The sequence below is a fragment of the Arvicola amphibius genome, chromosome 7, assembly GCF_903992535.2.
Source record: "Arvicola amphibius chromosome 7, mArvAmp1.2, whole genome shotgun sequence".
Classification (NCBI taxonomy): Eukaryota; Metazoa; Chordata; class Mammalia; order Rodentia; family Cricetidae; genus Arvicola; species Arvicola amphibius.
Window position 1 is genome coordinate 130869646 of NC_052053.1, and position 14943 is coordinate 130884588.

At 40.6% G+C, this 14943-nt stretch overlaps 1 protein-coding gene across 2 annotated transcripts in view; it reads right to left on the minus strand.

The window, feature by feature from the left end:
* Positions 1-14943, minus strand: part of Dock4 (dedicator of cytokinesis 4) — a 412188-nt gene that overhangs the window by 127835 nt on the left and 269410 nt on the right. For both annotated transcript variants that reach the window (XM_038335987.1, XM_038335988.1), the window contains exon 17: positions 4443-4599. In XM_038335987.1, coding sequence (XP_038191915.1) covers positions 4443-4599 — 157 coding nt within the window. The remainder of the gene's footprint in view (positions 1-4442; positions 4600-14943) is intronic.

The following is a 14943-nucleotide window of genomic DNA, read 5'->3' on the forward strand; positions in this document are numbered from 1 at the left end:
CCTGTACCAAATAGGAATGTTTATCTACAGCAAACAGAGATAAGAAAAGGAGGATTTTGAATAAAAACATGGAAAAAATTTAAGAAACTGATTTCAAAATATGAATTTATAAAATTATAAACATTGTACTATTCAATAAAAAAAAACTCACATTGTTTAGTATTCATAGCTAAGCCAGACATTCTGCAGCAGCACAAGGGAACCCTTATGAAAACTGCCTGGTTATATTTACAGTATCAGACATTTCAGAGCTCTACAATGGCCTCAGCCCATAACTCTTCTGGGTGGCTTGCTTTGTCCCTCTTTCCTTACTCTGGCATCAGATTTCAGAATGCCACCTTTCCTTGGCATCTTGTCTTTTGAAGTCTCCCTGATATCTTCCCTTGATTCCCATTATATCCCAACCCCAGCTCTTATTCCTTGCCCTGGCTCTTCCTTCCATTTGTTTAAAGTAGAGGCAGCTGAAGGACCTCAGAGCCCTGAGCAATGTGGACAGGAGAGAACATTCCTGAGAGAGTAGTGTGGAACTGGGTACAGGATCTCATGAACACAGCAGAAACCTGACTGGAGTATTCCAGACATTCCAATCTTTCCTGGAAGCAGGCTGATGAATCTCAGTGAAACCTGTCATACTTCGGAGAATGAAAGAGCAAACGAGTTATATCTGCTTAGGTAATCTTCCCTGTAGAAACAAAGGCATCCTAAAGGGACAGCTGTCATCTCTTTAGCCATCAGACTATTGAAACAATCAGCCAAAGAAACTGGAATTTCCCTGGAAGTCTCATCTTGGGAAAAGGAAAAGGCTGGAAGTCTGGTGCCACCCAGAGGAGAAACTTGTCTCCCAGGAAGAGATTCCTGGTAGTTCGGATAATTTGTTACACAACCTTGCAAGACAGACTAAAGTAGAAACAGCGATGATGGAAAGGACCACACCTTGACTGGGATGACTCAGTTAAGTATATCCCATGCTCTCTCCTTAAACCTAAGCCTCACATCAGGACCCTAAAGTTAAATATATCCCGTGCTCTCTCCTTAAACCTAAGCCTCACATCAGGACCCTAAAGTAGCTCACTAGATCTTTTATCTGTTCCTATCCCCAATGTTACTATATTGAATAAATCTCCTTTCTGCTATTACGTTGCCTGTATGCTGGACTATTGAGAACAGGTGGTCAAGCCTAACTTGCTCAGCCTATCAGGGCCCAGGTCAGGGCCCCAACAGCTGTAATCAGTTGTGCACATACAGTATTGAGCGGTAAGGCAAAATCTCCTAGGTCTGCTTCAGTCATATGAAGATATGCTAGATGGGAATCAGGAAAATGTTCCACCACTGAAATGACTGATTTTCTACATTCTATTCAGGGAGCATTTATTAAGTAAACTCTTTGTATCTAGCTTAGTAAGTATAAATGAAGATGTAATTACTCCTTAGTAATGTGTGTGTGTGTGTGTGTGTGTGTGTATCTGTGTATTTGAGACATGGTCTCATGTACCCTAGGCTGGCCTAGAACTCATTATGTAGGCAGGAAGACCTTGAACTCTTGATCCTTCTGCTTTTGCCTCCCAAGTGCTGGGATTACAGGTGTGTACCACTACAACTAGTCTCCCATTCCTGTACAGAAGTTTGAAGAATCTACCTTATCTGTCCGTCAGAAAATCTACAGAGTGGTCTGGATTTGGAGCACTAGCCATGAACAATGTTGGATTGCACACAGAGAGAAGAGGCATACCTCTCAGGAATCCTGAGTGCAGATCTGCTCTGAGACCAGTCCTGCAGAGCACAGCATTCACTAAGTGTCCAGTTATAGTGGAAATTTAATTTGTGGGCTTTTTCCAAGTCAAGTAAAATGAATGCACACCAATCTAAGTCCTCTTTGGAACTGGAATTAATTCCAATTGGCTTCTATGTAGAGATGTATACCTAGGATGCAAATCTTAGAAGGACAGACTGACTCCCCACCACCAATCCCTTCCTAACTTTTGAAATACACTATTGATTTCTTGGCTCATTCTGAACTGACTTACATTGCCAAGGTTAATTGATGTCAACATAATTACGAAGCATGTGTCAGTATCCTCAGAGAGTAGGGAGTCCCTACATACTGATCCCATCTTCATACAGTCAGATATTTCATATAGGGATTTCATAAATAGTTTATATTTGGTATTTACATGAAAATTTTCTCTTGGTTTTATAAGAAAGCAGTTTTGAGTCTTTAGGACCTTGACATGGGATTCCCCTCTGTATGCTGCGAATGCCACTGGTTAATAAAGAAACTGCCTTAGCCTGTTGCTAGGGCAGAGTAGAAATAGGCGGGGAAAACTAAACTGGATGCTGGGAGAAAGAAGGTAGAGTCAGTGAGACTCCATGAAGCTGCCAGAGGGGAAAGATGTGATCTGATAGCTGGAACCTTGCCGATAGGCCACGAGCCTCATGGTAAAATATATAATAATGGAAATGGGTGAATTCTAAATGGTAAAATATATAATAATGGAAATGGGTGAATTCTAAATGTAAGAGCTAGCTAGCGATACACTTAAGCGATTGGCCAAAGAGTATCACAAATAATATAATTTCTGTGTGATTATTTTGGGTATGGGCAGCGGGGAACGTACAAGCAGTCTCCGACTACAGGACCTGGTTTTTCCTATCTTATGTTTATAATTCTAACAACACCCTAAACCCCAGAACTACAGCAAATTCAAGCAATGTTATCATTATTTACTGTGTGGTAGGTAGGATGACAACCCTCAAACATATCTACACAATAATTCCTAGAAATGGTATGTTTACCGGAGATTGACAAAGAAACTTTATAATGTGCTCAAATTTCTGATAACAAGAAAATACAACTGGGTTTTCCAAGAAATGCCACCACAAGGGACCTTAAAAAATTGCAGAGGATCGGAGTTAGAGAAATTTGAAGATGTTGCCCTGGTAGCTTCTGAAGAAGGAAGAGACCGTGATCTGAGCAATGCAGATTGCTCCTAGAAACTAGAAGAGATGAGACCAGAAAAGGTTTTCCTCTACAACCTCTAGAAGAGTCATAGCATTGCTAACATGAACGGGACTTATATCTGACTCTACAGTCATAGTATATTTCTGTCTCTTTAAGCCAGAAAATTGGTAAGGATTGTTGTAGCAACAATAGACCATAAATAGAAACCCAAAACATCCCAGTCAGGACATTTAATTAACGGGAAGTGCTACATAGATACACAAATAGTCCATGTAGGATGAATAGAGATTTTGTCTGGGGAGTCAGTTGATTTTGTTATCTTCATAACCTCTACAACAAACACCTGAGGTTTGGGAAATGCTTTATAGTCACCAAGTCAAGATTTAAATCATTAAACACTAGATACTAAGAAAGTCTAGGAAAACTTACCACAACTTTGTGTCACGTGTAACTATAGTAGCCTTGCCATGCTGCCGAAAGGGAAGCACTACTATTGGAAGGGGGCACTACTATAGCCCTGTGCTTTGCTGTCTTTAAGACCCACATTCCGAGACAACCATGTCTTTCCACATAACACACACACACATACACACACACACACACACACACACAGCTTAGATATAGGAGCTGCATCAAATATAATGCCTTGTAATGAAGTGATTCCTCTCAACATATTGCATCTAATTTATTAATACGGCATTCAGGGGGCTAGCCAGAAGCCTTCTATGGCAACCATGAAAAATTCAAAATGTTTAATTTACTTCTTTCATTACAGGCACAGTTTTCATAACCATTTGCCAAGGAGATGCACTTGCTTTATTAATCATAACTTGCTAAACAATCAATGACATAAAAAGCAACGCTGCACAGAAAAGCACTATCTGTCTAATTAAGCAACAACAGAGACAACAACAAAGCAAGCTTTATTATCCTAAAGCCTGCAATTAGCACTGTTCACGGGGCTATAAAAGCAGAGATTTAAAGTGGAGGCACTTAGATCTTTCCTTGTGTTAAGTGCAGCTTGGCTTTTAATGGGTTATTTGAGGAGTTAGTTGACACAGCTTTCAACACTGGGTTCTTTTTTTTTTTTTTTTTTTTGGTTTTTCGAGACAGGGTTTCTCTGTGGCTTTAGAGCCTGTCCTGGAACTAGCTCTTGTAGACCAGGCTGGTCTCGAACTCACAGAGATCCGCCTGCCTCTGCCTCCCGAGTGCTGGGATTAAAGGCGTGCGCCACCACCGCCCGGCCAACACTGGGTTAATTCTTAAGTCATTAAATTTCATGTAAGGGGTCACTACTGTTTTCACTTGATTACCAATCCTAAATAAAAGGATCAATAGCTTTTCTAGGGCAAAGTTCTTAAATACTTTAATCCTTGCTGAATGTGCTTACCAAAATACACACGGTTCACAATGGCCTTAGGTGGGGGCTGTCAAGTAAAATGGTACCATATATCCCTTAGGTGGGGGGGCTTTCATGCATTACCATTTTGAGTGAGTTTTGTAGAGCAGAGAAACGATGTTATCCAAAAGGACTCCTTTGTGGCCTTCATGGTTTGATTATTGTTCCCAAGGAAGATGACCTTGGAAAACGGAAGCTTGAGGTAGCGGGTAGTATCCTGAAGGTTTGTGTTTTCTTCACACTGTGAAAAAATATTAAGATGGGAGGCAAGATCTCAGAAGAATTATTAAGCATAATTCCCTTTTCTAGCATTTAGGAACTGAAAATCTTCCGAATAGAATTATAAACAGAATTTGGCTTTTCAGGAAAGTCCACCAACAATGTGTAAAAAGAATTAAGTATGGATTTTTGACTCCGATCAATTTTAGCTGAGTTTCTAGCTCTGTCGCTCACAATGTGACTGATCCAGTGAGGATGCTGAAGCACTCGGGATTCCTGCTGTCCTTGCCTAACACCTCTCTGTCTTGTTAGGAGACTTAGAGTGTATATAGGCTTTAACATGGTCTGGGAGACACTGGAAATGCTGAAGAAATCCCATTTGACAACCATCAGAAAAAGTTTTTCACATGATGCTGATACTTAACCAAAAGAGCTTGTTGACCGTCATCACCTGAAAACCACCAGTTAAGGAATCATTTCAGGTCATCTAAGTGTCCCGTGGAATGAGGAGAAGCTCTATTTGTTTTCCAAGTTCCAATCCCCAGACTCATCTCTAGCTCTGCAGCAGAACACCTGTGGCCACTTTCCCTGCCCCTCTGTTCCCATCTCCTGTGGATTCCACAGACCTTCCCTTTCTAACATCCTTCCTCCCAAGTGTGGCTTTGTCTCAGCTGCCAACCCCAGCAGGCAAGCCCTACTAACTGAAGAGCCACTCCTCCTAGGGCAACAAGTAGGCTGACCGCTGAGCCCACACCTCCAGATCCACACCTCCCTCAGATCCAACTCCCCAGTCGCACCATCCCCAGCTCTGCAGCAGAAAACCTGCTGAGGTCCCCTTTTCCTCTCTGACCCCATCTCTTATGGATCACAAAGGTCTTCTCCTCCACAATTCCTTCCCCCATCTCATCCCATTATTCCAGCCTCCAATGTCAGAAAGTATATATACCCCGAGAACACACCAGCTAAGCAGGCCAGGGAAACAGGTTCACAAAAAATGTTTCTAATACACAGAATAGAGCCACCACACTTTCCTAAAGTCCCAGGAGGAAGCAGAAACCAAGGAGCAAAACACTCATCTATCAGAGACAAAGTCAGATACCATCACCCAGACCTACAATGATGTCTAGATGTCATCTTAAACCACAGTCAACGATAGTCAAAACAATATGTCTGTACTGAAGCCCAGAAACCCTGAATATTCCAAGATAGCTGAAGCCCAAGAAAAATATTTGAAAATAGTCTGTAGGAAGATGATATACGTCCATAAGAAATGAATAAATCCCTTCAATAAATTGAGGAAAACACAAACAAACAGTATGAAAAAAATGAGTAAATTGCTTAAAGAAATCCAGGAAAGCACACGCAGGGCAAGGAAATGAACAAAATAATGCAAGACTTGAAGATGGAAGTAGACTTGAGGAAGAAAACCCAAACTGAGATATTGCTGGAAATGAAAATTTGGAGATTTATAACAGGAACCACAGGGGAAGGCTTCACCAACAGAATACAAAAGATGGAAGAAATAATCTCAGGGGCTGAAGATATGATAGAAAAAAATGGATACATTGGTCAAAGAAAATGTTAAATTGGAAAAATTTCCTTATATAAAACATCCAGGAGATCTGGGACACTATAAAAAAATAGCAAATCTAAGAGTAATAGGAATAGTGGAGAGAGAAGAAAACCCAGTTCAAAGTCCAAGAAAGTATTTTCAGCAAAATCACAGAATACTTTTCTAACCTAAAGAAGGAAATACCTATAAAGTTGAAAGGAACACACAGAATACCAAACAGACTAGAAAAGAAAGTCCCTTTGGCACATGGCTGCTTTGAGAGAAAATGGTCCCCAAAGGGAGTGCCACTGTTAGGAGGTGTGGTCTTGTTGGAGTGGGTATGGTTTTGTTGGAGGAGCTATGTTTGTATTGGGGAGGACTTTGAGGTCACTTATGCTCAAGATACTGACCAGTGTGCTAGTTCACTTCCTATTGCCTGCACAGGATGTCAAACTATCAGCTCCTTCTTCAGCACCGAGTCTGCCTGCACGCCTCCGTGTTCCATTATGAGGATAATGGACTAAACCTCTGAACTATAAGTGAGCCACCCCAATTAAAAGTTCTCCTATATAAGAGTTGCCGTGGTCACGGTGTCTCTTCAGAACAATAGAAACACTAACTAAGACAGTACATAACAATCAAAACATTAAACATACAGAACAAAGAAAGACTATTAAAAGTTCTAAGAGAAAAAGATGAAGTAACACAAAAAGGCAGAAATATTAGGAGGACACCTGACTCCTCATTGGAGATTCTAAAAGCCAGAAGGTCCTGGGCAGATGTGTTGCAGACTCAAAAGAAGGGAAACACACACATACACACACCAATACCATTAACAGCAAAATAAAAGAGTCATAATCACTGCTCATTAATATCTCTCAACATAATTGGTCTCAATTCCACCAATAAAAAGACACATATTAACAGAATGGATGCAAAAACAGGATCCAACCTTCTGCTCTACCCAAGAAGCATACCTTAACATCAAAGATTAGGTCAGGAAAAGGGTTGGGAAAAATATTCCAAGCAAATGGACCACAGAAACATGTCAGGGTTGCCATTTTAATATCTAACAAAATAGACTTCAAACCAAAACTAATCAAAAGAGACAGGGAAGGACACTTCATACTCATCAAAGAAAACTCCACCAAGATGACATTTCAAATCTTAACATCTATGCTCCAAACACAAGGGCATTCAAGTTTGTAAAAGAAACACTTCTATATTGACTCTCACCCACTGATAGTGGGAGATTTCAGTACTCCACTCTCACCTATAAAAAGGTCATCCAGATAAAAACTAAACAGAGAAATCATGTTATAAACCAAATGGGCCTGACAGATAACTACAGACTATTTTCAGCCAAACATAAAAGAATATACCTTCCTCTCAGCACCTCATGGAGCTTTCTCCAAAACTGACCATATACTCAGACACAAAACAAGTCAACAGATACAAAGAAAGAAAGAGAGAGAGAGAGAGAGAGAGAGAGAGAGAGAGAGAGAGAGAGAGAGAGAGAAAGAGAGAGAGAGAGAAAGAAAGGAAAAGAAGAACGGAAAAGAAGAAAGGAAGAAATAGTTCCCTGCATTCAAATCAGACTACTACAGATTCAAGGTAGTTGTCAACAAGAGAAAGCTAACAAATTAATGGAAACCCAACAACTCTCTACTGAATGAAAAATAGGTCAAGACAGAAAAAAAGCAAGAGATTGAAGTTTTTAGAATTGAAAATGAATATACATCATTAACAAAACTTATGGGGCACAATGCGAGTGATTCTAGGAGTCAAGTTCATAGCACTAAGAGTCTACCTAAAAAACTGGAGAGACTGCAGGTGGTGATTGTGGGTGGTGGTGGCGCAGTTCTTTAAAGCCAGCACTAGGGAGGAAGAGCAGGCAGATCTCTGTGAGCTCGAGGCGAGCCTGATTTACAGAGCCAGTTCTAGGACAGCCAACGCTACATAGTTAAACACTATATGGAAAAAACAAAATAAACAGAAAACCCTAAGCAAAACAAACAACAACAAAACTGGAGAGATATCACACTAGCAATTTAATAGCATACCTAAAATCTCTAGAACAAAAAGAAGAAATCATACCGAAAAGGAGTAGATGTCAAGAAATAACCAAACTCACGTCTGAAACTAATAAAATAAAAGCAAAGAGAAGAATACAAAGAATTAATGGAACAAAAACTGGGGTTTTTTTTTTTTTTGAGACAAACCCTTATCCAAACAAACTAAAAACTGGAGAGAGATATGCAAATTAATAAAATCAAAAATGAAAAGCGGGAAATAACAAGCGGCAGCAAGGAAATCCAGAGAATCATAAGGACTTTAAAAAACCTGCACTTCATGAAACTGGAAAATCTAAAAGAAATGAACAATTTTCTCTATAGACACCACTTGCCAAAGTTAAATCAGGATCAGATAAACAATTTAAATAGACCTACAAAGCACTAGTTAAATAGAAGCAGTCATTAAAAGTCTCCCAACAATAACAAAAACATCCAGGGTCAGATGATTTTAGCACAGAATTCTACCAGATATTCAAAGAAGAGCTAAAGTCAATATTCCTCAAATTATTCCACAAAATAATCACACACACACACACACACACACACACACACACACACACAAGCACACACAAAGAAATACTTCCCAATTCATTTTATGTGGCCACAGTCACACTGATACCCGAACCACACAAAGACCCAACAAAGAAAGAAAATTACAGATCAGTTTCCCTTGTGAACATAGATGTGAAAATATTCGATGAAATACTCGCAAATTGAATCCAAGAGCACATCAAAAAGATCATCCACCATGGTGAACTAGGTTTTATCCTAGAGATGTAGGGGTGGTTTGCCACACAAAAAAAAGATCAAAGAAATGTGATCCACTATATAAAAAAACTGAAAGAAAAAAAAAACCCACATTAGATGCAGAAGAAGCCTTTAACAAAAGCCAACACCTCTTTATGACCAAAGTCCTGAAGAGTATTGCTGGAGGGAGTGCAAACTTGTACAGCTGCTTTGGAAAACAATACGGCCATTTCTCAGAAAACTGGGACCTATCTCACCCAGCTATACTATTACTGGTCATATACCCAAAGGACACTCTACCATACCACAAGGACACCTTCACAACTGTTCATAGCAGCTTTCTTCATAGTAGCCAGAAACTGGAAACAACCTAGATGTCTATGAATCAAATGGATAATGAAAATGTAGTACATTTACACAATGGAGTATTACTCAGCAGTTAAAAACAATGACATCGTGAAATTTGCCAGTAAATGGATTATGAACTAGAAAATGAACTACAAAAGACCATCCTGAGTAACCCAGACCCAGAAAGATGAACATGGTCTGTACTCACTAATAGGTAGATATTAGCCATAATGCAAGGGACAACCATGCTACAATTCACAGACCGAAAAAAAGAAAACTAAGAAGGAAGGCTCATGGGGGAACACATGAATCTCACTGTGAAGGGGAAAGAGAGTAACCATCATAGGTAGATCAGAGGAGGGGTCTCGATGGGGGTGGGAACAGGAGGAATTAGCTGTGGGGAGGATGAAGGAAGAGAGTACCAGGAAAGACAACTAGAATCAGGGGCATCTCTGGGATCAGCTAGAAACCTAGTGCAATGAAAACTCACAGGAATCCATGAGGGTGACCCAGCTGACTCCTAGCAGTGGGTGATGCGGAGCCTGAACCAGCATCTCCTGTAACCAGGAAAGACTTCCACTGGAGGGACTGGGACCCTGACCAGCCACAAAAACCTTTGACCTACAATTTATCCTGCCTACAAGATATTCTGGGGTAAAGGTGGCGCAGAAATTATGGGAGTGGCCAACCAATGACTGGTCCATCTTAAGACCCATACCATAAGAGGGAGCCCACCCTTAACACCCTCTGAAGGGCCAGGACCCAGAGGCTGGACAGTTCAGGTGCCTAGGACAGAACCAAACACGACTTGCACACACAGAAAAGTCAATGAAAGATTCCTAATGATATTCTGCTATACTCATAGATCATTGCCTAGCTCAGTTGTCATCAGAGAGGCTTCACCCAGCAACTGATAGAAACAGATGCAGAGACCCACAGCCAAACATTAGGCAGACTTTGAGGAAACCTGTGAAAGAGAAGGAGGAAGGATTATGGGAGCCAGAGGGGTCAAAGACACCACAACCCCCCCTCCCCCCCCCACACAGAATCAACTAATCGAGGCTTGTAGGGGCTCAAAGACACTGAACCAACAACCAGAGAGCCATCATGAAACTAACCTAGGCCCTCTGCACATGTTACAGTTGTGTAACTTGGTCTTCTTGTGGGGGGCTCCTAACAGTGAAAGCAGGGGCTGTCTCTGACTCTGTTACCTACTATTAGGACCCTTCCCTCCTACTGGTTTTTCTTGTCCAGCCTTATAGGAGAGAAGGTGCCTAGTCTTATCTCAACTTGATATGCCACGGCTGGCTAATATGGGAGGCCTGCCTTTTCTGAAGAGAAAGGAGGAGGAGTGGTTGGAGGGTTTGGGGAGAGGGCCAGGAGAAGAGGAGTGAAAACTGTGATTGGGCGGAAAATTTAATTAATTAATTAATTAAAAAGAAGCCTTAGAGTGATTAGGACTACAAGGAACACACCTAAACACAATAAAGGCAATTTACAGCCAGCAGTCAGCCAACATCAACTTAAATGGAGAAAACCTCAAAGCTATTCCACTAACATCAGGAACAAGAGAAGGTTGGTTATTCTCTCCATTCCTAGTCAATATAGAACTTGGAGTCTTAGCTAGAGCAATAAGGGAACTGAAGGAGATCAAGGGAACACAAACTGGAAAGAAGTCAAAGTGTCATTATTTGCCAATGATATAATAGTATATACAAGTGACCCTGAAAATTCCATTGGGGAACTCCTACAGCTGATAAACAATTTCAGCAAAGTAGCTGGATATAAAATTAACTCACAAGAATCATTAGCCCTTCTAGATAAAAGTGGCAAAGAGATTGAGAAAGAAATCAAGAAAACAACACCTTTCACAATAGTTTCTAATAATATATACCTTGGGATAACTAACCAAGCAAGTATAATACTTGTATGATAAAAACTTCAAGTCTTTGAAAAAAGAAATTGAAGAAGATATCAGACAATGGAAAGACCTCATATGTTCATGGATCAGTAGGAATAACATGGTAAAAATGACAATTAACCATACAAAAGCAATCTACAGATTCAATATAACCACCATCAAAATTCCAACACAATTCTTCACAGACCTTGAAAAGACAATTCTCAACTTTATGTGAAAACACACACACACACACACACACACACACACACACACAAACCTCAGGATAGCTCAAAGAATTCCTGAACAATAAAAGAACTACAGGAGGTTTCACCATTCCTGATCTCAAGTTATACTAGGAAGCTAGAGTAATAAAACCAGCATGGTATGGGGATAAAATCAAAAATGTTGATTAATGAAATTGAACTGAAGACCCAGACATAAATCCACACACCTATGGTCACCTGATTTTTTGATAAAGAAGCCAAAAATACATACTAGAAAAAAAAGACATCATCTTCAACAAATGGTGCTGATAAAACTGGATGTCTGCATGTATAAGAATCCAAATATATCCATATCTATCACCATGCACAAAAATCAAGCCCAAGTGAATCAAAGACCTCAACATAAAACCAGATACACTTAAGCTGACAGAAAAGAAGGTGGGAAATAGCCTTGAAAGCATGGGTACTACAGATAACTTTCTGAACAAAACACCAAAACCCGGACACTAAGATCAACAATTAATAAGTGGGACTTCATGAAACCGAAAAGCTTCTGTACAGTAAAGAACAAAGTCAATCAGACAAAGTGGCAGCCTACAGAATGATAAAACATTTTTACCAGCTCTGTATCCAATAGAGAAATAGTACTCAAAATATATAAATAACTCAAGAAATGATATCATAAAACCAAAGAACCCTATTTAAAAATGGGGCACAGATCTAATCAGAGAATTCTCAATGAAGGAAATTCAAATGGCTATAAGAGACTTAAGAAATGTTCAATATCCTAAGCCATCAGGGAAATGCCAATCAAAACTACTTAGAGATTCAATCTTATACCAGCCAGAGTGGGAGGCCACATGGATCTAGTGGATGCCACGGAAAGTCTACTGTGGGTCAGCCATCATGGCCAGGTTAGGTCCACCAATCCTGGTTGGCTTCACCTGCCCACCAGCACAGGGCACTAAAACCTTAGTATCCAAAATATGACACATGACACCTCAATAGCTTCCCGTAGCTAAACTCTATGATACACAAGCATAAAACATAACCTCAATAGAAATAACGCTGTGAACACAAAAGGTATTTTAAGATATTCTTTCAAGAATAGGTGCGAGAAAGAGAAATAGACAGAGAAAGAGAGAGACAGGCAGGCAGAGAGAGAGAGAGAGACAGGCAGGCAGAGAGAGAGAGAGAGACAGGCAGGCAGAGAGAGAGAGAGAGAGAGAGAGAGAGAGTCAGAGACTGTATATTTACCCATCAGCTAAGTAAATAAAATCATGTAACCACTCTAAGTAGCAATTTTAATCCATTTCTAAAATTTTTATAAAATAAAAAGAAATTCTGATCACATATCTTTTATTGTTCTTCAACGCATTCAGCATGCATAATTAAAATATAATACAGACCCAAACACATTTGAAAACCAATGTAAGCAACACTTATAAGTATTTGCCAGGTCCTGCTAGGCACGTCACAGATACATTTTCTTTCATAACAATCCTAGGATGAAGAACACTGTGACCGAGGCCCTTATGTGATTTGCCTAATGATGCAGTATTACTCAGTGTCAGCTTCGGGATGGAAGGAAGCTTGTCTCAATCACACCATGCGACACTGCCTTTCTCCACTACACTTTTAACTCACTTTTAAATTTTGAATGTCTTGTAACTTTCTTGATAAATATGGAATGTCAGGTTAGAAAGAAAACAAAGTCACGTTCCCCAAAAGCTTATGTGGGCCACACACCATGACAGAGGGCTCCAACAGGAGTGCTAATATTACTATAAATCTTCTAAATTCATAATATTTGCCCATACTTCAATTCAGTAATAAGTCAACCAGGAGCCTGATGGTGGTGGTGCACGCCTTTAATCTCAGCACTCAGGAGGCAGAGGCAGGTGGATCTCTGTGAGTTAGAGGCCTGGTCTACAAGAGCTAGTGTCAGGACAGGTTCCAAAGCTACTGAGAAACCCTGTCTCAAAAACCAAAATAAAACAGCAATAACAAATTCAGTCAGGAAAAAGACACTAGTCGTGTTTTGAAGACCTCACACCCCAGACCACCGCGCCATGAGCTACGGCTGATTTCAAAGCTGTGACAAAGACCACGGGATACTAGCTCTGCTGCGGTAGGGAAGGAAGGCTTTATGGGGAAAGGGGTATTAAAGCTCGATCATAAAGCACAAGAGGAAGCAAGGCAAGGAAGGGGAGATACAATGCAGACAAGAGCAAGAGGCGGGGAGGGGGTGCACACGTGAATGAATCAGTGGCAGGCGGCTAAATGCCAAGTGGGTCCTGGAGTGGAGCCACGTGAAATTAGGGGAAACATTCGGTGAAACTTTCTGTTTCACAGAAACCTACAAAAATACCTTCCTGTAACAGTATTTTATTACCCAGACAGGTTTACTGCTAATGTGTTATTGTTTATGCAGAAGGTTATAATGTAAGGAACTGGGTGCAGCATATGTGGGTATATTCCAGCTTTTCTCTGAATCGAAAACAACCACTAAAACCCACAAGTATATGGATTATAGTATGCCTGGACCACAGGGTTTTCCAACATGAAAAGGTCTTGGAACCAGCCCAGATACCTTAAATAAGAAAACCTCAGTAGCTAGGCAGAGTTGAGCATGCCTGTGGTGTTTGCTACTTGAGAGGCTACGGTTGGAAGACTGTACTTTGAGATCAACTTAAGGCAACTTATCAAAACCCTTTCCAAATATAAAAGGAGAAGGCTAGGGATGCAGCTTGCTGGTACAACAATGGCTCAGAAGTAAGGATTCCTTTCCCCAGGGTCTGTAGCCCCTGGATAAGCAGCAGTTTTATGGTGGAGGTTCCTATGAGGGGTGGAAATAGGTATCTCGGAGAACTGATGGGACAGAGGAGTGGAGACAGCAAGGCCAGACTTCCCACTGTACAAGAGCTGGGAAGGGAAGAGGAAATGTATGCCTGCTAAAGAAGGAAGCCGAGTGCTGCCGTATGCTTACATCCTGAATAAATGGTACTAGACAGGAAACAGTTACAGATGCAGGGGAAGGGAGGACACGGGAAGAAAGGGCTGGGTGCTGGAGGCAGAACTGGCTTTGGGAAGAAAGCATCTGACCTCATACCCTCAGACAGGAAGCAGGAAGAGAGACAAGAGGGCAGATAAGGGTTCAGGTGGCAGGGAGAGGGCACAGGAAGTTAGCAAAGTTCCTGTCTGGTGGCTTCTGTTTGCCCAAGTAGGCACAAAGGAATCCTGGGCTCCAGCGATGGCAGACCTTCCCCAGCAGGAGTATTTTGGAGAAAACTGCATGCATGCTTAAACAATACATTTTCCTCTGTATTTGATTTAATGAGTATTCTCTGATAATTCCTAGTCAGTTCCTGCTCTCTGAATTTTAATGTAAAATGCCTACACGAGCATACTTTGTTCCAATGCTTTTTGTTTTTTCTTTTTTTAAATAATTGTGACTTAAAATAAAAGTTTTTATAACAAAGCACAGATAAAATTAAAAGCAATGTTTAACTTAGTA